The sequence below is a fragment of the Taeniopygia guttata genome, chromosome 37, assembly GCF_048771995.1.
Source record: "Taeniopygia guttata chromosome 37, bTaeGut7.mat, whole genome shotgun sequence".
In the NCBI taxonomy this organism is placed as follows: Eukaryota; Metazoa; Chordata; class Aves; order Passeriformes; family Estrildidae; genus Taeniopygia; species Taeniopygia guttata.
The window spans coordinates 1,740,001-1,762,043 of NC_133062.1; the positions used below are offsets into that span (position 1 = coordinate 1,740,001).

At 57.3% G+C, this 22,043-nt stretch overlaps 2 protein-coding genes across 2 annotated transcripts in view; one reads left to right on the forward strand and one right to left on the reverse strand.

Moving 5' to 3' along the window:
- SLC27A5 (solute carrier family 27 member 5) overlaps positions 1-7,009 on the forward strand; it is a 20,777-nt gene extending 13,768 nt beyond the window's left edge. Inside the window, exons 6-10 of the mRNA XM_032746005.3 lie at positions 1,897-1,987; positions 2,124-2,322; positions 2,397-2,494; positions 2,909-3,039; positions 6,752-7,009. Coding sequence (XP_032601896.3) covers positions 1,897-1,987; positions 2,124-2,322; positions 2,397-2,494; positions 2,909-3,039; positions 6,752-6,928 — 696 coding nt within the window. The 3' untranslated portion in view covers positions 6,929-7,009. The remainder of the gene's footprint in view (positions 1-1,896; positions 1,988-2,123; positions 2,323-2,396; positions 2,495-2,908; positions 3,040-6,751) is intronic.
- Positions 7,010-11,132: 4,123 nt separating this feature from the next.
- Positions 11,133-21,750, reverse strand: LOC115491788 (THAP domain-containing protein 7). Its single transcript, XM_072921591.1, has 5 exons — positions 21,652-21,750; positions 21,307-21,386; positions 18,742-18,897; positions 15,125-15,253; positions 11,133-11,765 (listed from the first exon to the last, which is right to left on the reverse strand). Exons 2-5 carry the CDS (start codon positions 21,384-21,386, stop codon positions 11,192-11,194), a joined length of 939 nt encoding a protein of 312 aa, XP_072777692.1. The 5' UTR covers positions 21,652-21,750; the 3' UTR covers positions 11,133-11,191.
- Positions 21,751-22,043: the final 293 nt, after the last annotated feature.

Genomic DNA, 22,043 nt, shown 5'->3' on the forward strand with positions numbered 1-22,043 from the left:
ACGGGGAGGAAATTCCGGAATTTTCCATGGGAAGGAAACTCTGGCAATTTCCACGGGGAGGAAATTCCAGAATTTTCCATGGGAGGAAATTCTGGCAATTTCCACGGGGAGGAAATTCCAGAATTTTCCATGGGAACGAAACTCTGGCAATTTCCACGGGGAGGAAATTCCAGAATTTTCCATGGGAACGAAACTCTGGCAATTTCCACGGGGAGGAAATTCCAGAATTTTCCATGGGAAGGAAATTCTGGACATTTCCCTGGGAAGGAAATTCTGGTAATTTCCATGGAAACGAAACTCTGGCAATTTCCACGGGGAGGAAATTCCAGAATTTTCCATGGGAAGGAAACTCTGGCAATTTCCACGGGGAGGAAATTCCAGAATTTTCCACGAGAAGGAAATCCAGAAGTTTCCATGGGAAGGAAACTCTGGCAATTTCCACGGGGAGGAAATTCCAGAATTTTCCATGGGAAGGAAACTCTGGCAATTTCCACAGGAAGGAAATTCCAGAATTTTCCATGGGAAGGAAACTCTGGCAATTTCCACGGGGAGGAAATTCCAGAATTTTCCATGGGAAATAAATTCTGGCAATTTCCACAGGAAGGAAATTCCAGAATTTTCCATGGGAAGGAAACTCTGGCAATTTCCACAGGAAGGAAATTCCAGAATTTTCCATGGGGAGGAAACTCTGGCAATTTCCACGGGGAGGAAATTCCAGAATTTTCCATGGGAAGGAAACTCTGGCAATTTCCACGGGAAGGAAATTCCAGAATTTTCCATGGGAAGGAAACTCTGGCAATTTCCACGGGGAGGAAATTCCAGAATTTTCCATGGGAAGGAAACTCTGGCAATTTCCACAGGAAGGAAATTCTGGACATTTCTCCAGGAAGGAAATTCTGGACATTTCCACAGGAAGGAAATTCTGGACATTTCTCCAGGAAGGAAATTCCAGAATTTTCCATGGGACGGAAATTCTGGTAATTTCCACGGGGAGGAAATTCTAGATATTTCCACAGGAAGGAAATTCTGGACATTTCCATGGGAAGGAAATTCCAGAATTTTCCACGAGAAGGAAATCCAGAAGTTTCCATGGGAAGGAAACTCTGGCAATTTCCACGGGGAGGAAATTCCAGAATTTTCCATGGGAAGGAAACTCTGGCAATTTCCACAGGAAGGAAATTCCAGAATTTTCCATGGGAAGGAAACTCTGGCAATTTCCACGGGGAGGAAATTCCAGAATTGTCCATGGGAAGGAAACTCTGGCAATTTCCTCGGAAAGGAAATTCTGGCCATTTCCATGGGAAGGAAATTCTGGCAATATCCACAGGGAGGAAATTCCAGAATTTTCCATGGGAAGGAAACTCTGGCAATATCCACAGGAAGGAAATTCCAGAATTTTCCATGGGAACGAAACTCTGGCAATTTCCACGGGAAGGAAATTCCAGAATTTTCCATGGGAAGGAAACTGGCAATTTCCATGGGAAGGAAATTCTGGACATTTCCATGGGAAGGAAACTCTGGCAATTTCCACAGGAATGAAATTCCAGAATTTTCCATGGGAAGGAAATTCTGGCAATTTCCACAGGAAGGAAATTCTGGACATTTCACCAGGAAGGAAATTCTGGCAATTTCCATGGGGGGGGAAATTCCAGAATTTTCCATAGGAGGAAATTCCAGAATTTTCCATGGAAACGAAACTATGGCAATTTCCACAGGGAGGAAATTCTAGAATTGTCCATGGGAAGGAAACTCTGGCAATATCCACGGGGAGGAAATTCCAGAATTTTCCAGGGGAAGGAAACTCTGGGAATTTCCACGGGGAGGAAATTCCAGAATTTTCCATGGGAAGGAAGTTCTCCTGGCTGTCCCTGAGCCCAGATCTCCTCTGTCCCACAGCTCTTCGCTCCCTTCGAGCTCATCCGGTACGACGTGGAGAAGGAGCGGCCGGTGCGCGACGAGCGGGGCCTCTGCATCCCCACCAAACCTGGTGAGCTCCATCCTCGCCGTGGTCTTCTCGGGGCGTGGAGATGCACCAAAACCACCCTGACCTCTGGAAGCCACCAGGAACCCCTGGGAGAAACCAAGGCAGGAGGTTGAACCAACCATCCTCTTCCTCCCCGAAGGTGAGACGGGGCTGCTGGTGATAAAGATCACCAAGAACACCCCGTTCCACGGCTACGCCGGCGACTCGCAGAAGACCGAGAAGAAGATCCTGAGGGACGTCCTGGCCAAAGGCGACGCCTTCTTCAACAGCGGCGACCTCCTCATGATGGACAGCGAGAAGTTCATCTACTTCCAGGACCGCGTCGGGGACACCTTCCGGTAACCGCGCGCGTCCGAGCGGTCGGGACCGGCCCTGACCCACCACTCACGGCGCCGTCGCTTCTCCTCCCCAGCTGGAAAGGGGAGAACGTGGCCACGACGGAGGTGGAGGCCACGCTGGGCTTGGTGAGCTTCATCCAGGAGGTCAACGTCTACGGCGTGGCCGTGCCGGGTGAGTCCCACCAAAACCCACCTCTGGGGGTGCTCGAGGCGGGTGACGCGTCCCCAGCAGGTCTGAGCCACCACCAAGAAGGTTCAAAAGGGACTTTTAACATCCAGCGTTTCTTTGAGACCTCCAGAGAGGTCCAAGGATGTCCCAGAAAAGCGAGAACGGAACTTGGTTGCCCAAAGCGAGTGTCAGGCGCTGGGTTGGCTCCATGTGGCCACAAAAGAGACAAAAACAGGGAAAGTTCACCCAAAACGAGCACCCGGCATCGTTCTGGCCACGTGGTGCACCTCCATGGTGCCAAAACCGGGACAGACCCACCAAAACGCGTTTGGCCACCCCCACCCCAGTAGCTCAGAGGGCCTCAAGAAGACCCCAGGGAGATGTGGTGGCCCCAGGTGACCCCGGTGACGTTGGCAGGGTGCGAGGGCCGCTGTGGCATGGCCGCCGTGCGCCTCAAGGACGGGGCCACCTTCGACGGTGACGAACTCTACGCCTTCACCGAGGACACGCTGCCCCCCTACGCCGCGCCCCGCTTCGTCCGGATCCAGGTCAGGGGCTCCAGGGGGGCTTCGGGTGGTGGGGTTGGTCTTGGGGTGGGGGTGGTCCACCACTGGAATGACCAATCACGGCCCGGTGGAGATGTGGAATGGTTTGGGTTGGAGAAGACTTTAAGGGTCATCCAGTTTTGGTCATGGTCAGGTGGAATCATGGAATGGTTTGGGTTGGAGAAGACTTTAGAGCTCATCCAGTCATGGTCGTGGTTGTGTGGAATCATGGAATTGTGTGGGTTGGAGAAGACTTCAGAGCTCATCCAGGTCCATCAAGGCCAGGTGGAATCATGGAATGGTTTGGGTTGGAAAAGACTTCAGAGCTCCTCCAGGTCCATCACGGCAGGATGGAACCATGGAACGGTTTGGGTTGGAGAAGACTTTAAGGGTCATCCAGTCCCGGTCATGGTCAGGTGGAATCGTGGAATGGTTTGGGTTGGAGAAGACTTTAGAGCTCATCCAGTCATGGTCATGGTTGTGTGGAATCATGGAATTGTGTGGGTTGGAGAAGACTTCAGAGTTCATCCAGGTCCATCAAGGCAGGGTGGAATCATGGAATGGTTTGGGTTGGAAGAGACATTGGAGCTGATCCAGTTCCATCATGGTCGGGTGGAATCATGGAATGGTTTGGGTTGGAGAAGACTTTAAGGGTCATCCAGTTTTGGCCATGGTCAGGTGGAATCGTGGGATGGTTTGGGTTGGAGAAGACTTTAGAGCTCATCCAGTCATGGTCGTGGTTGTGTGGAATCATGGAATTGTGTGGGTTGGAGAAGACTTCAGAGCTCATCCAGGTCCATCACGGCAGGGTGGAATCACGGAATGGTTTGGGTTGGAGAAGACTTTAAGGGTCATCCAGTTTGGTCATGGCAGGACGGAACCATGGAATGGTTTGGGTTGGAAGAGACATTGGAGCTGATCCAGCTCCATCATGGTCAGGTGGAATCATGGAGTGGTTTGGGTTGCAGAAGAATTCAGAGCTCCTCCAGTCCCAGTCATGGTCAGGTGGAATCATGGAATGGTTTGGGTTGGAAGAGGTGTTAGAGCTCATCCAGTTCCATCACAGCAGGGTGGAATCATGGAGTGGTTTGGGTTGGAGAAGACTTTCGAGTTCATCCAGTCCCAGTCATGGCAGGATGGAACCATGAAACGGTTTGGGTTGGAGAAGACTTTAAGGGTCATCCAGTTTGGTCATGGCAGAACGGAATCATGGAATGGTTTGGGCTGGAGAAGACTTCAGAGCTCCTCCAGTGCCAATCCCACCATTGGTGTCCCCCTGGTTTCCCATGGTGGCATCGCTCACCCCGGGGTTCCCTGGTGACAGCGTGGGGGTCACCCCGCGGTCGGTGGCACCGTCTGCCCATTCCTGGTGACGGTCGCTCGGTGCCAACACCGGGGTCGCCCTGTGCCGGTGACGGCGCCGTGCCGATGGCGGAGTCGCGGTTCCTCCCTTTGCCATGACAGTGGTGGTCACCCTGTGCCTGTGGGGGTCACCCTGTGCCCACGGGGGTCACCCTGTGCCAATGGGGGTCACCCTGTGCCCACGGGGGTCACCCTGTGCCCATGGGGGTCACCCTGTGCCAATGAGGGTCATCCTGTGCCAATGAGGGTCACCCTGTGCCAATGGGGGTCACCCTGTGCCAATGAGGGTCACCCTGTGCCAAGGGGGGTCACCCTGTGCCAATGGGGGTCACCCTGTGCCAAGGGGGGTCACCCTGTGCCTGTGGGGGCCACCCTGTGCCAATGGGGGTCACCCTGTGCCAACGGGGGTCACCCTGTGCCCATGGGGGTCACCCTGTGCCAATGGGGGTCACCCTGTGCCAATGGTGGTCACTTTGGGCCAATGGAGGTCACCTGGTGCCAGTGGTGGTCACTTTGGGCCAATGGGGGTCACCTGGCGCCAACGGGCATCACCCCATGCCAAAGTCACCCCCACATCCTCTGATTCCGACGGTTTCCCAATGCCATCCCGATGGTTTCCCGGTGGTTTCCCAACACCATCCTGGTGGTTTCCTGACACCATCTCGGTGGTTTCCCGGTGGTTTCCCGGTGGTTTCCCGGTGGTTTCCCAATACCATCCCGGTGGTTTCCCAGTGGTTTCCCAATGCCATCTCGGCGGTTTCCCGGTGGTTTCCCGGCGGTTTCCCGTTGGTTTCCCGGCGGTTTCCCGGCGGTTTCCCGGCGGTTTCCCGGTGGTTTCCCAACACCATCCTGGTGGTTTCCTGACACCATCTCGGTGGTTTCCTGGTGGTTTCCCAACACCATCTCGGTGGTTTCCTGGTGGTTTCCCGTCGGTTTCCCAGTGGTTTCCTGGTGGTTTCCCGGCGGTTTCCCGGTGGTTTCCCAATGCCGTCCCGGTGGTTTCCTGACGCTGTCCCAGCGGTTTCCCGGTGGTTTCCCAACACCGTCCGGGCAGTTTCCTGACACCATCTCAGCGGTTTCCCAGTGGTTTCCCGGCGGTTTCCCAACACCATCCTGGTGGTTTCCCGATGGTTTTCCGGTGGTTTCCCAACACCGTCCGGGCGGTTTCCCGTCGGTTTCCCGGTGGTTTCCCGGTGGTTTCCCAACGCCGTCCCGTTGGTTTCCCGGTGGTTTCCCGGCGGTTTCCCGGCGGTTTCCCGGTGGTTTCCCAACAGCATCCTGGTGGTTTCCTGACACCATCTCGGCAGTTTCCCAGCGGTTTCCTGGTGGTTTCCCGGTGGTTTCCCGGTGGTTTCCCGGCGATTTCCCAACACCGTCCCGGTGGTTTCCTGGTGGTTTCCCGGTGGTTTCCCAACACCATCCTGGTGGTTTCCTGACACCATCTCAGTGGTTTCCCAGTGGTTTTCCGGTGGTTTCCCAACACCATCTCGGCAGTTTCCCGGTGGTTTCCTGGTGGTTTTCCGGTGGTTTCCCGATGCCGTCCGGGCAATCTCCTGATGCCGTCCCAGCGGTTTCCCGACAATTTCCCAACACCATCCTGGTGGTTTCCTGACACCATCTCGGCGGCTTCCTGGCGGTTTCCCGGTGGTTTCCCAATGCCGTCCCGGTGGTTTCCTGGTTGTTTCCCGACACCATCCCAGTGGTTTCCCGGTGGTTTCCCAACACCATCCTGGTGGTTTCCTGACACCATCCCGGTGGTTTCCCGGTGGTTTCCCGGTGGTTTCCCGGTGGTTTCCCGGTGGTTTCCTGGTGGTTTCCCAATGCCGTCCCGGCGGTTTCCTGATGATTTCCTGACACCGTCCCGGTGGTTTCCCGTCGGTTTCCCGGTGGTTTCCCAACACTGTTTCCCGGCGGTTTCCCGGTGGTTTCCCGGTGGTTTCCCAATGCCATCCCGGCGGTTTCCCGGTGGCTTCCTGGTGGTTTTCCGGTGGTTTTCCGGTGGTTTCCCAACACCATCTCGGCGGTTTCCCGGTGGTTTCCTGACGCCGTCCCGGCGATTTCCCAATGCTGTCCTGGCGGTTTCCTGACACCATCCCGGTGGTTTCCCGGCGGTTTCCCGGTGGTTTCCCAACACCATTTCCCGGTGGTTTCCTGGTGGTTTCCCGACGCCATCCGGGCGATCTCCTGATGCCGTCCTGGCGGTTTCCCGACAATTTCCCAACACCGTCCGGGTGGTTTCCTGACACCATCTCGGTGGTTTCCCGGTGGTTTCCCAATGCCGTTTCCCGGTGGTTCCCCGGTGCCATCCCGGTGGTTTCCCGTCGGTTTCCCAACACCGTGTCCCCTTCCCCAGGCCGCTCTGGAGACCACGGGCACCTTCAAGCAGTGCAAGACCAACCTGGTCAAGGAGGGCTTCGACCCCGGCCTGGTGCGGGACCGGCTCTTCTTCCGCGACGCCGCGCGCCGCTCCTACGTACCGCTGAGCGCCGCCACCTTCGCCGCCATCCGCGACATGCGGCTCGCGCTCTAATTAGCAGAGCCTAATTAGGGCTAATCAGCCCCTTGGTTGGTGTTGGTGTCAGGTGGAAATTAAATTCCTTTAATTCCCGTTTTTTGGCTGCCCGAGGATTTGGGGGATTTTTTGGGATTGTAGCGGCTCCGTGGTAGCCCCAGTGAGCAGAGGGCCCCGGGGTAATTAATTAAAACTAATTAGGGGCTAATCAGGCACTTCGGGGAGGTTTGGTGTCATTAACCTGAAATTAAACCTTTAATTCCCATTTTTTGGCTGCCCAAGGATTTGGGGGATTTGAGGATTTTTTGGGATTGTAGCGGCTCCGGGGTGGCCCCAGGGCACTGACGGCCTCAGGGTAATTAATGAAAGGTAATTAGGGGCTAATCAGGCATTTTGGTGTCATTAACCTGAAATTACACCTTTAATTTCCATTTTTTGGCTGCCCGAGGATTTGGGGGATTTTTTTGGGATTGTAGCGGCTCCGGGGTGGCCCCAGGGCACTGACAGCCTCAGGGTAATTAATGAAAGGTAATTAGGGGCTAATCAGGCATTTTGGTGTCATTAACCTGAAATTAAACCTTTAATTCCCATTTTTTGGCTGCCCAAGGATTTGTGGGATTTGAGGATTTTTTGGGATTGTAGCGGCTCTGTGGTAGCCCCAGCGAGCAGACGGCCCCGGAGTAATTAATTAAAACTAATTAGGAGCTAATCAGGCACTTCGGGGAGGTTTGGTGCTGGAAATTAAACCTTTAATTCCCATTTTTTGGCTGCCCAAGGATTTGGGGGATTTGAGGATTTTTTGGGATTGTAGCAGCTCCGTGGTAGCCCCAGCGAGCAGACAACCCCGGGGTAATTAATTAAAACTAATTAGGGGCTAATCAGGCATTTTGGGGAGGTTTGGTGCTGGAAATTAAACCTTTAATTCCCATTTTTTGGCTGCCCAAGGATTTGGGGGATTTGAGGATTTTTTGGGATTGTAGCGGCTCCGTGGTGGCCTCAGGGCACTGACGGCCTCAGGGTAATTAATGAAAGTTAATTAGGGGCTAATCAGGCATTTTGGTGTCATTAACCTGAAATTACACCTTTAATTCCCATTTTTTGGCTACCCGAGGATTTGGGGGATTTGAGGGGGTTTTTGGGGTTGGCTCCCCTTTTTTCCCCTCTGGGGGACGAAGGTTTTTTTGTCCTCGCTCGATTTTGGAGCCCCCAAAACCTCGTCCCGTTCCCACAAATCCCCGGGAATTCCATCCCAGCCCCCCAGGGAAGAATTCCTTCCCCATTTCCCAAAGAATTCCTCAAATTGGGAATTTCTCCCCGATTTCCCACCTCGTTTCCCAAAATGGGAACTTCTTCCCCATATCCCACTGAAATGTCCCCAATTTCCCACCTCATTCCCTAAATTCGGAATTTCCCCTCATTCCCCAAAGTGGGAATTTCTTCCCAATTTCCCACTGAAATCTCTCCAATTTCCCACCTCATTCATTAAACTGGGAATTTCCCATCTCATTCCCCAAACTGGGAATTTCCCCCCAATTTCCCACCTCATTCCCCAAACTGGGAATTACCCCCCAATTTCCCACCTCATTCCCTAAATATTTGGGAATTTTTTCCCCCAATTTCCCACCTCATTCCTTAAATATTTGGGAATTTTTCCCCCCCCCAGTTTCCCACCTGACTTTCCCCATTCTAGGAGTGACGATTCCTTCCTCTGAAATCCCAATTCCATTCCAGCCCCTCCCCGAACCTTTTTTCCCTAAACCTTCCCCTAAAAACCCCACAGATTCCCCCAAAAACCCCACAAATTTTCCCTAAAAACCCCAAATTTCCCCCACAAATTCCCCCTAGAAACCCCCATAAAATCCCCACAAATCCCCTCTAAAGACCCCACAAACCCCCACAAATCCCCCAGAAATCCCACAAAATTCCCCTACAAACCCCCACAAATTACCCTGAGAATTCCCCCAAAAACCCCCATAAAATCCCCACAAATTTCCCTTAGAAGCCCCCATTAAACCCCCAAGAATTTCCCCCACTAATTTCCCCTAGAATCCCCCACAAATTTCCCTGAGAATCCCCCACAAATTTCCCCTAGAAAGCCCCATAAAATCCCCACAAATTTCCCCCAGAAACTCCCACAAATTTCCCCTAGAAACCCCACAAATTCCCCCTAGAAACCCACCAAATCCCCAAAAATTTCCCCTGTAAACCCCCACAAATTTCCCCTAAAAACCCCAAATTCCCCCCACAAATTCCCCCTAGAAACCCCCATAAAATCCCCACAAATCCTCTCTAAAGACCCCACAAACCCCCATAAAAATCCCCCAGAAATCCCAAATTTCCCCCACAAACTCCCCCTAGAAACCCCCATAAAAATCCCCACAAATCCCCTCCAAAGACCCCACAAACCCCCATAAAAATCCCCCAGAAATCCCACAAAATTCCCCTACAAACCCCCACAAATTACCCTGAGAATTCCCCCAAGAAACCCCCATAAAATCCCCATAAATTTCCCTTAGAAGCCCCCATTAAACCCCCACAAATTTCCCCCACAAATTTCCCCCAGAAACCCCACAAATTTCCCTGAGAATCCCCTGCAAATTTCCCCTAGAAACCCACCAAATCCCCAAAAATTTCCCCTATAAACCCCCACAAATTTCCCCTATAAACCCCCACAAATTTCCCCTAAAAACCCCAAATTTCCCCCACAAACTCCACAAATTCCCCCTAGAAACCCCCATAAAATCCCCACAAATCCCCTCTAAAGACCCCACAAATCCCCAGGAAATCCCACAAAATTCCCCTACAAACCCCCATAAATTACCCTGAGAATTCCCCCTAGAAACCCCCATAAAATCCCCACAAATTTTCCCTACAAACCCCCATAAAATCCCCACAAATTCCCCCTCGAAACCCCCATAAAATCCCCACAAATTTCCCTTAGAAGCCCCCATTAAACCCCCACAAATTTCCCCCACTAATTTCCCCCATTAAACCCCCACAAATTTCCCCTAGAATCCCCCACAAATCCCCACAAATTTCCCTGAGAATCCCCCGCAAATTTCCCCTAGAAACCCCCATAAAATCCCCACAAATTTCCCCCAGAAACTCCCACAAATTTCCCCTATAAACCCCACAAATTTCCCTTAGAAACCCCATAAATTTCCCTTAGAAACTCCACAAATTCCCCCTAGAAACCCCAGAAATTCCCCCTAGAAACCCCACGAATTTCCCCCAGAAACTCCCACAAATTCCCCCTAGAAACCCCCATAAAACTCCCACAAATTTCCCCCAGAAACTCCCACAAATTTCCCTTATAAACCCCACAAATTTCCCCGAGAAACCCCAAAAATTTCCCTTAGAAACCCCACAAATTCCCCCTAGAAACCCACCAAATCCCCAAAAATTTCCCCTATAAACCCACACAAATTTCCCTTGGAAACTCCCACAAATTTCCCGTCTGGAGCTCCACCCGCTGCAGCTCCGCTGGCCCCTTGGAGCTCCTCCGTGGCTTGGAGCCCGCTCTCGTCTCTGGAGCTCCACCAGGTGCTCCTTGGAGCTCCTCCACAGCTCTGAACCCACTCTCCTCTCCCTCTGGAGCTCCGCTGGGCTCTTGGAGCTCCTCCGCATCTTGGAGCCTGCTCTCCTCTCCTCTCCCTCCGGAGCTCCACCAGCCACAGCTCCGCTGCCTCCTTGGAGCTCCTCCGCAGCTCCGAACCCACTCTCCTCTCCCTCTGGAGCTCCGCCAGGCACTCCTTGGAGCTCCTCCGCATCTCGCAGCCTGCTCTCCTCTCCTCTCCCTCCGGAGCTCCACCAGCCACAGCTCCGCTGCCTCCTTGGAGCTCCTCCGCAGTTCAGAGTCCCCTCTCCTCTCCCTCTGGAGCTCCACAGGGCTCTTGGAGCTCCTCCGCATCTTGGTGCCTGCTCTCCTCTCCCTGTGGAGCTCCACAAACCACAGCTCCACTGCCCCCTTGGAGCTCCTCTGCAGCTCAGAGTCCCCTCTCCTCTCCCTCTGGAGCTCCGCTGGGCTCTTGGAGCTCCTCCGCATCTCAGAGCCTGCTCTCCTCTCTGGAGCTCCACCAGGTGCTCCTTGGAGCTCCGCGACTCCAAGTCTCCTCTCCTCTCCCTCTGGAGCTCCACAAACCACAGCTCCGCTGCCTCCTTGGAGCTCCTCCGCAACTCAGAGTCCCCTCTCCTCTCCCTCCGGAGCTCCACCAGCCGCAGCCACGGGGCGAACTCCTTTATTTACAAACCTCCGCGCCACCTCGGAGCTCCTCCAGCTCCTCACTGCCCTCCAGCCTCCGCGCACGGCTGCGGGCGCTCCTTGGAGCTCCTCCGCTGTTCGACGCCCGCTCTCCTCTCCTTGTGGAGCTCCGCCGGGCGCTCCTTGGAGCTCCTCCGCGGCTCGAGGGCGGCTCTGCGCTCCCTCTGCAGCTCGGCCAGGCGCAGCCGCAGGCGCTGCTCGCGGCGTTTGACGGCCTGGAGCTGCCGCTGGGCCTTGTCCAGCGCGTCCAGCGCGGCCTCGGCGCGGCGCTTCCAGAGCAGCGCGCTGCCCACCTGGTAGCTGTGCTCGCTCTGGATGTAGGAGCCCGCCCGCGGCGGCAGCCGCAGCATGAACAGCGACGGTGACGGCGGTCCCGGGGGTCCCGGGGGTCCCGGGGGTCCCTCGGGCAGGGCCGGGGCGCCGGCGGTCACCTCCTCGCCCGTGGCCACCAGGAGGGGCTCGGGGATGGAGCCCGAGGGGCCGGGCAGGGCCGGGACGCCGCCGTGGTCGCCGGCCGGGGGTGGGCCGGGGTCCCGCGAGTCCCGCGGGAAGCACGAGACGTCCGAGGGCAGCGGGGGCGGGCGGGGGTCCCGTCTGTGGGGGAGGGATGGGGGAGAGGGTCAGCCCGGAGAGACCCCAAAGAGTCCCGGTGAGACCCCCAAAACACCCCCGGTGAGACCCCCAAAACAACCCTGGAGAGACCCCCAAAACAGTCCCGGAGAGACCCCCAAAACACCCCCGGAGAGACTCCCAGAGAGACCCTAAAACACCCCCGGTGAGACCCCCAAAACACCCCCGGAGAGACTCCCAAAACACCCCCAGTGAGACCCCCAAAACATACCTGGAGAGACCCCCGGAGAGACCCTAAAACACCCCTGGTGAGACCCCCCAAAACACACCCAGAGAGACCCCCAAAACACCCCAGAGAGACCCCCAAAACAGCCCTGGAGAGACCCCAAAAACAGCCCCAGAGAGACCCCCAGAACAGCCCTGGAGAGACCCACAGAGAGACCCCCAAAACAGTCCCGGAGAGACCCCCAAAACAGCCCCGGAGAGACCCCCAAAACACCCCCGGTGAGACCCCCAAAACAGCCCCAGAGAGACCCCCAAAACAGCCCTGGAGAGACCCCCAAAACACCCTCAGAGAGACCCCCAAACAGCCCTGGAGAGACCCCCAAAACAGTCCCAGAGAGACCCCTGGAGAGACTCCCAGAGAGACCCTAAAACACCCCAAGTGAGACCCCCAAAACAGCCCCGGAGAGACCCCCAGAGAGACCCCCAAAATAGCCCTGGAGAGACCCTAAAACACCCCAGTGGGACCCCCAAAACAGCCCCGGAGAGACCCCCAGAGAGACCCCTAAAACACCCCAGTGAGACCCCCAAAACAGCCCTGGAGAGACCCCCGGAGAGATCCCCAAAACACCCCCGGTGAGACCCCCAAAACAGCCCTGGAGAGACCCCCAAAACAGCCCTGGAGAGACCCCCAAAACACCCCAGTGAGACCCCCAAAACACCCCAGTGAGACCTCCAAAACACCCCCGGAGAGACCCCCAAAACAGCCCCGGAGAGACCCCCAAAAGAGCCCTGGAGAGACCCCCAGAGAGACCCCCAAAACACCCTCAGAGAGACCCCCAAACAGTCCCGGAGAGACCCCCAAACAACCCTGGAGAGACCCCCAAAACAGCCCCGGAGAAACCCCCGGAGAGACCCCCAGAGAGACCCCAAAACAGCCCCGGAGAGACCCCCAAAACAGCCCCGGAGAGACGCCAAAACAGCCCCGGAGAGACCCCCAAAACAGCCCTGGAGAGACCCCAAAAACAGCCCCAGAGAGACCCCCAGAACAGCCCTGGAGAGACCCACAGAGAGACCCCCAAAACAGCTCCGGAGAGACCCCCAAAACACCCCCGGAGAGACCCCAAAACAGCCCCGGAAAGACCCCCAGAGAGACCCCCAAAACACCCCTGGTGAGACCCCCAAAACAGCCCCAGAGAGACCCCCGGAGAGACCCCCAAAACAGCCCTGTAGAGACCCCCAGAGAGACCTCCGGAGAGACCCTAAAACACCCCCGGTGAGACCCCCAAACAGCCCCGGAGAGACCCCCAAAACAGCCCTGGAGAGACCCCCAGAGAGACCCCCAAAACAGCCCTGGAGAGACCCCCAAAACACCCCAGGTCCAGAAGGGATCTGGAGGGGGGGGTCCAGCACAGATTTTGGGGGTCCAAGAGAGATTTTGGGGGTCCAGCAGGGAATTGGGGGGTCCAGGGAAAATTGGGGGGTCTGGGGGTCCCACCAGGGAAGGGGGAAGGCTCTGGCTGTACTGGGATGAACTGGGGGGGTCTTGAGCCCCCCCAAATATCCCCCGGGCCCCCCAAAACCCCCCCCGGACCCCAAAAATCCCCTCCAGCCCCTGAAAATCCCCCCCGAGCTTCCCCAAATCCCCCCCAGGACCCCCCCAAATCCCCTCCAGCCCCCCCAAATCACCCCAAGCCCCCCTAAATCCCCCTGGGGCCCCCGAATCCCCTCCGAGCCCCCCCAAATATCCCCCGGGCCCCCCAAAACCCCTCCAGCCCCCCCCAAATCCCCCCTGAGCTTCCCCCAAATTCTGCCCAAGTCCCCCCAAATTCCCCACCAGGACCCCCCAAATTCCCCCAAATCCCCCTGGGACCCCCCACATCCCCCTGGGACCCCCCAAAACCCCCCCAGGACCCCCCAAATCCCTCCCAGGACCCCCCAAATCCCTTCCAGGACCCCCCAAATCCCCCCCCGGGACCCCTCAAACCCCCCAAATCCCCCCGGCCCCCCAAATCCCCTCTGAGCCCCCCCAAATCCCCCCCCCAGGACCCCCCAAATCCCCCCCAAATCCCCCCAGGACCCCCCAAATCCCCCCCGAGCCCCCCCAAATCCCCTCAAACCCCCCAAATCTCCCCCAGGATCCCCCAAATCCCCCCCAAATCCCCCCAGGACCCCCCGAAATCCCCCCCAGGACCCCCCCAAATCCCCCGCAAACCCCCCAAATCCCCCCAGGGCCCCCCCAAATCCCCTCTGAGCCCCCCCAAATCCCCCTAGGACCCCCCAAATCCCCCCCAGGACCCTTCAAATCCCCCCCGGGACCCCCCAAACCCCCCCCAGGACCCCCCCCCGCTCCCCCAAATCCGCCCCATATCCCCCCAGGACCCCCCAAATACCCCAGGACCCCCCAAACCCCCCCAGGACCCCCCAAATCCCCCCGGGACCCCCCAAATCCCTCCCAGGACCCCCCAAATCCCCCCAGGACCCCCCAAATCCCCCTGGGACCCCCCAAATTCCCTCAGGACCCCCCCAAATCCCCCCCAGGACCCCCCAAATCCCCCCCAGGACCCCCCAAATCCCCCCTAGGACTGCCCAAACCCCCCCAAATCCCCCCAAACCCCCCCGGGACCCCCCAAATCCCCCCCAGGACCCCCCAAATCCCCTCAGGACCCCCCAAATCTCCCCCAAATCTCCCCCAAATCCCCCCCTGGGACCCCTCAAACCCCCCAAATCCCCTCAGGACCCCCCAAATCCCCCCCAGGACCCCCCCAAATCCCCTCTGAGCCCCCCCAAATCCCCCCCAGGACCCCCCAACCCCCCCCAGGACCCCCCAAACCCCCTCAGGACTCCCCCAAATCCCCCCCAGGACCCCCCAAATCCCCCCGGGACACCCCTAAATCCCTTCCAAATCACCCCCAGGACCCCCCAAATCCCCCCCAGATCCCCCCCAGGACCCCCCAAATCCCTCCCAGGACCCCCCAAATCTCCCCCCTGAGCCCCGCAAAGCACCCCAAGCCCCCCAGAACCCCCCCAAATCCCCCTGGGACACCCCCAAATCCCCCCCAAATCCCCCCAGGACCCCCCAAATCCCCCCCAAACCCCCCCAGGACCCCCCAAATCCCCTCAGGACCCCCCAAATCCCCCCGCCCCCCATCCCGGCTCACCTCCACCTGCGGGCGCCCCTCTGCGTTTTTGGGGGGTCCCGGGCCGGGGGGTTCCGGGGCCGGGGGGTCCGGGGGGGGTCGGGGGCGAAGACGGTGGGGACAGCGCCCTCCTTCAGCCGGTGGTACCCACTGGGGACCCCGAAACGGGGGGGGAGACGAGTCAGGGGGGACCCCAAAACCGGGGGGGGGGGGGAGCCCCAAAACCGGGGGGAGACCCAAAACCGGGGGGACCCCAAAAAAGGGCGGGGGGGGGGACCCCAACCAAGTGGGGGAGACCCCAAAACCGGGGGGAGGGAGACCAAACAGGGGGGGACCCCAAAACCGGGGGGAGCCCGAATAAGCGGGGGAACAAACCGGGGGGGGGAGCCCCAAAACCGGGGGGACCCCAAACCATGAAACCATGGGGGGACCCAAAACAGGGGGGGGACCCCAAAACCGGGGGAGACCCAAAACTGGCGGGGGATTCAAATCAGGGTGGGGGAGGGACCCCAAAAAAGGGGGGAGCCCAAATAGGGGGGGACCCCAACACTTGAGGGGACCCCAAAACCGGGGGGACCCCAAAAAACCGAGGAGGAGACCCCAAAACCAGGTGGGGGGGGACCCCAAAACTGGGGGGGGGGACCCCAAAACCAGGTGAGACCCCAACACTTGAAGGGACCCCAAAACCGGGGAGACCCCAAAACCAGGGGGGAGCCAAAGCCTGGGGAGCACCTGGAATACCGGGGGGGTCCCTCCCCTGCAGCCCCCCAAACTCACCTGAGCACCCCAAATTCACCTGGAGCCCCCCAAATCACACCTGCACACACCTGCACACACCTGTAACACACCTGTAACACACCTGCACACACCTGCACACACCTGTAACACACCTGTAACACACCTGTAACACACCTGTGCATACACACACACATGTAACACACATGTAACACACCTGTAACACCCCTGTAACACACCCGCACACACCTGCACACACCTGCACACACCTGTAACACACCTGTAACACACCTGTAACACACATGTAACACACCTGTAACACACGTGTAACACATGTAACACACCTGTAACACACCTGCACACACCTGTAACACACCTGTAGCACACGTGTACCACACCTGTAACACACCTGCACACACCTGTAACACACCTGTAACACACCTGTAACACACCTGTAACACACCTGTAACACACCTGCACACACCTGTAACACATGTAACACACCTGTAACACACCTGTGACACATGTAACACACCTGTAACACACCTGCACACACCTGTAACACACCTGTAACACATGTAACACACCTGTAACACACCTGCACACACCTGTAACACACCTGTAACACACCTGCACACACCTGTAACACACCTGTAACACACCTGTAACACACCTGCACACACCTGTAACACACCTGTAACACACGTGTAACACACCTGTAACACACCTGTGACACACCTGTAACACACCTGTAACACACGTGTAACACACCTGTAACGCACCTGTAACACATGTAACACACATGTAACACACGTAACACACATGTAACACGCCTGTAACACACCTGTAACACACCTGTGACACACCTGTAACACACGTGTAACACACCTGTAACACACCTGTAACACACCTGTAACACACCTGTAACACACCCGCACACACATGTAACACACGTGTAACACACCTGTAACACATGTAACACATGTAACACACGTGTAACACACGTGTAACACACCTGTAACACACCTGTAACACACCTGCACACACCTGCACACACCTGCACACACCTGTAACACACCTGTAACACACCTGTAACACATGTAACACACATGTAACACATGTAACACACATGTAACACACATGTAACACCTGTAACACATGTAACACACCTGTAACACACCTGCACACACCTGTGACACACCTGCACACACCTGTAACACACCTGTAACACACCTGCACACACCTGTAACACACCTGTAACACACCTGTAACACACCTGTAACCCACCTGTAACCCACCTGTAACACACCTGCACACACCTGTAACACACCTGTAACCCACCTGTAACCCACCTGTAACACACCTGCACACACCTGTAACACACCTGTAACACACCTGCACACACCTGTAACACACCTGTAACACACCTGCACACACCTGTAACACACCTGTAACACACCTGTAACACATGTAACACACCTGTAACACACCTGTAACACATGTAACACACCTGTAACACACCTGTAACACACCTGTAACACACCTGTAACACACCTGCACACACCTGTAACACACCTGTAACACACCTGCACACACCTGTAACACACCTGCACACACCTGCACACACCTGTAACACACCTGTAACACACCTGTAACACACGTGTAACACACCTGTAACACACCTGTAACACGTGTAACACACCTGTAACACACCTGTAACACACCTGTAACACACCTGCACACAGCTGCACACACCTGTAACACATGTAACACACCTGTAACACACCTGTAACACACCTGTGACACACCTGTAACACACCTGCACACACCTGTAACACACGTGTAACACACCTGTGACACACCTGTAACACATGTGTAACACACCTGTAACACACCTGCACACACCTGTAACACACCTGCACACACCTGTAACACACCTGTAACACACCTGTAACACACATGTAACACACCTGTGACACACCTGTAACACACCTGTAACACACCTGCACACACCTGTAACACACCTGTAACACACCTGTAACACACCTGTAACACACCTGTAACACACCTGTGACACACCTGTAACACACCTGTAACACACCTGTAACACACCTGTAACACACCTGTAACACACCTGCACACACCTGTAACACACCTGTAACACACCTGTAACACACCTGTAACACCTGTAACACACCTGTAACACACCTGTGCACACACACACACCTGTAACACACCTGTACACACCTGTAACACACCTGTAACACACCTGTAACACACCTGTAACACACCTGTAACACACCTGTAACACACCTGTAACACATGTAACAGACATGTAACACATGTAACACACATGTAACACATGTAAAACACATGTAACACACCCGCACACACCTGTAACACACCTGTAACACACCTGTAACACACCTGTAACACACATGTAACACACCTGCACACACGTGTAACACACCTGCACACACCTGTAACACACCTGTAACACACCTGTACACACCTGTAACACACCTGCACACACGTGTAACACACCTGCACACACCTGTAACACACCTGTAACACACCTGTAACACATGTAACACACCTGTAACACACATGTAACACATGTAACACACCTGTAACACACCCGCACACACCTGTAACACATGTAACACACCTGTAACACACCTGTAACACACCTGTACACACCTGTAACACACCTGTAACACACCTGTAACACACCTGCACACACCTGTAACACACCTGTAACACACCTGTAACACACCTGCACACACCTGTAACACACCTGTAACACACCTGTAACACACCTGTAACACCTGTAACACACCTGTAACACACCCGCACACACATGTAACACACGTGTAACACACGTGTACCACACGTGTCCCCACCTGCAGCCCAGCAGCTCGAAGCAGGAGCCCTCGAAGTGCTGGGAGCAGAAGTAGATGTATTTGGAGGAGGGGTCCCAGCGCCCCCCCCCCGCCGGGTCCCGCCGGCGGCTGTTCTCCAACCACTGCGCCCGGCGGGGGTCCTCCCGCCCCGGCAGCCTGGGGACAATGGGGACATTGGGGACACCAAAGGGACATTGGGGACATTGGGGACAGTGGGGACAGCAAAGGGACATTGGGGACACTGAGGGTCCTCCCGCCGCGGCAGCCTGGGGACAACAAAGGGACAATGGGGACACCAAAGGGACATTGGGGACACTGAGGGTCCTCCCGCCCCGGCAGCCTGGGGACACACAGGGGACACTGGGGACATTGGGGACAGCAAAGGGACATTGGGGACATTGGGGACATTGGGGACATTGGGGACATTGGGGGCATTGGGGACACCAAAGGGACAGCAGGGACTGTGCCAAGTGAGGGTCCTCCCGCCACAGCAGCCTGGGGACAGCAGGCCCATTGGGGACAGTGGGGACATTGGGGACACCGAGGGGACTTTGGGGCACTGGGGACACTGGGACATTGAGGACAGCGGGGACAGTGCGGGCGTTGGGGACAGTGGGGACATTGGGGACACCCAGGAGACACTGGGGACACCAAGGGGACGTTGGGGACACCCCGGGGACAGTGGGGACAGCGGGGACACTGGGGACACCCAGGAGACACCCAGGTGACACTGGGGACACCCAGGGGACACCCAGGGGACACTGGGGACACCCAGGGGACACCCAGGGGACACTGGGGCATTGGGAACATTGGGGACATTGGGGACATTGGGGACATTGCAGACTGTGCCCAGTGAGGGTCCTCCCGCCGCGGCAGCCTGGGGACACCAAAGGGACACCAAAGGGGATGTTGGGGACACCAAAGGGACATTGGGGACATTGGGGGCACCCAGGGGACACTGGGACATTGGGGACATTGGGGACACTGGGGACATTGGGGACAGTGGGGACTGTGCCCAGTGAGGGTCCTCCCGCCGCGGCAGCCTGGGGACACCGAGGGGACATTGGGGCACTGGGGACATTGAGGGGACACTGAGGACACCGAGGGGACACTGGGGACATTGGGGACACTGAGGGGACACCAAGGGGACATTGGGGACACCAAGAGGACACTGGAACATTGGGGACATTGGGACACTGGGGCATTTGGGACACTGAGGGGACACTAGGGACACCAGGGACAATGGGGACACCAAGGGGACACTGAGGGGACACCAAAGGGACATTGGGGACACTGGGGACACTGAGGGGACACTGAGGACAGGGTCAGGGACACGGGGACAGGGCCACACACGGCGTGAGGGGACACCTGAGGGCAGCGACACAGCGGGGACATGGGGGGGACATGGGGACATCTGGGACAGACCATTGCTGTGAGGGGGGGGGACACACCTGGGACAGACCATTGCTGTGAGGGGGGGGACACAGCTGGGACAGACCATTGCTGTGAGGGGGGGACACACACCAGGGACAGACCATTGCTGTGAGGGGGGGGACATGGGACAGACCATTGCTGTGGGGGGGGGGGACACAGCTGGGACAGACCATTGCTGTGAGGGGGGGACACCTGGGACAGACCATTGCTGTGGGGGGGGGGGGACACACACCTGGGACAGACCATTGCTGTGAGGGGGGGACACACACCAGGGACAGACCATTGCTGTGAGGGGGGGGGACACACAGCTGGGACAGACCATTGCTGTGGAGGGGGGGGGGACACACAGCTGGGACAGACCATTGCTCTGAGGGGGGGACACAGCTGGGACAGACCATTGCTGTGAGGGGGGGGGGGACACAGCTGGGACAGACCATTGCTGTGAGGGGGGGGGGACACACCTGGGACAGACCATTGCTGTGAGGGGGGAACACACACCTGGGACAGACCATTGCTGTGAGGGGGGGACACACATCTGGGACAGACCATTGCTGTGAGGGGGGGACAGACACACCTGGGACAGACCATTGCTGTGAGGGGGGGGGGACACCTGGGACAGACCATTGCTGTGAGGGGGGGGACACACACACCTGGGACAGACCATTGCTGTGAGGGGGGGGGGACACACACCTGGGACAGACCATTGCTGTGAGGGGGGGACACACACCTGGGACAGACCATTGCTGTGAGGGGGGGACACACACCAGGGACAGACCATTGCTGTGAGGGGGGGACACAGCTGGGACAGACCATTGCTGTGAGGGGGGACACACAGCTGGGACAGACCATTGCTGTGAGGGGGGGGGGGGACACACACCTGGGACAGACCATTGCTGTGAGGGGGGGACACACACCTGGGACAGACCATTGCTGTGAGGGGGGGGGGGGGGACACACAGCTGGGACAGACCATTGCTGTGAGGGGGGACACACACCTGGGACAGACCATTGCTGTGAGGGGGGGGACACACGGGACAGACCATTGCTCAGGGGGGGTGACAGCGGTGCCGGGGGGGGTCAGGGCTGCCTCGGGGGGATTCGGGGGTCCCTGCCCCGCCCGGGGGTCCCTCACCGGTGGAAGGAGATCCCTCTGTCTCGCGTGTCGCGGGTGTCGCGGGTGCAGCAGCCGGCGGCGGAGCAGTGCCGGGGCATCTGCGGGTGCGGCCATGTCACGGAGAGCCCCAAAGCCCCGGGACACCCCCAAACCCCCGCGGATTCACCCCAAAACCTCCCCCACCCCACCCACGCAGGGCCTGCCCCGCCGCGCGGCCTGACATCGCCCCCAGCGCCAGCAGCCGCTTCCCCGTGTTGCCCGGCGTGCCGGGCCGTTGCTTTTAGCCGGATTTTGCCGGTTTTTTCCCGATTTTGCCCATTTTTCCCCCATTTTCTGCCGCCCCCCGCCCGGGCCCGGCCGCACCTCGGCGCTCCCATCCCGCCGCCGCCGCAACTCTCGCGAGAACTCGCGGAGCCCGCGAGAACAGCACCGCCCCCTCCGCCGCGCCTCATTTGCATGCCGCGCTCTGATTGGTCAAAAGAGCCGCGCCCCCTTCTCATTAGCTATGCAAGCCACGCCCCCTCCGCGGGCGCTCCGCGACCCCTCCCGGCGGGTTTTGGGGGAATTTTGGGGATTTTGGTGAAATTTTGGGGCGTTTTGGGGCTTTTAGGGCGTTTCACCCCCAGAATTGAAATAAAAAGGGTCTTTCCCATCCCCCTGAGCAGATTGGAGAGATCGCGCGGTTTGATTGGGGCGTTTCAGCCCCGCCAATGAGGTTTTAGTCGGGTTTGGGGTATCCCAGCGGATTTTGGGGG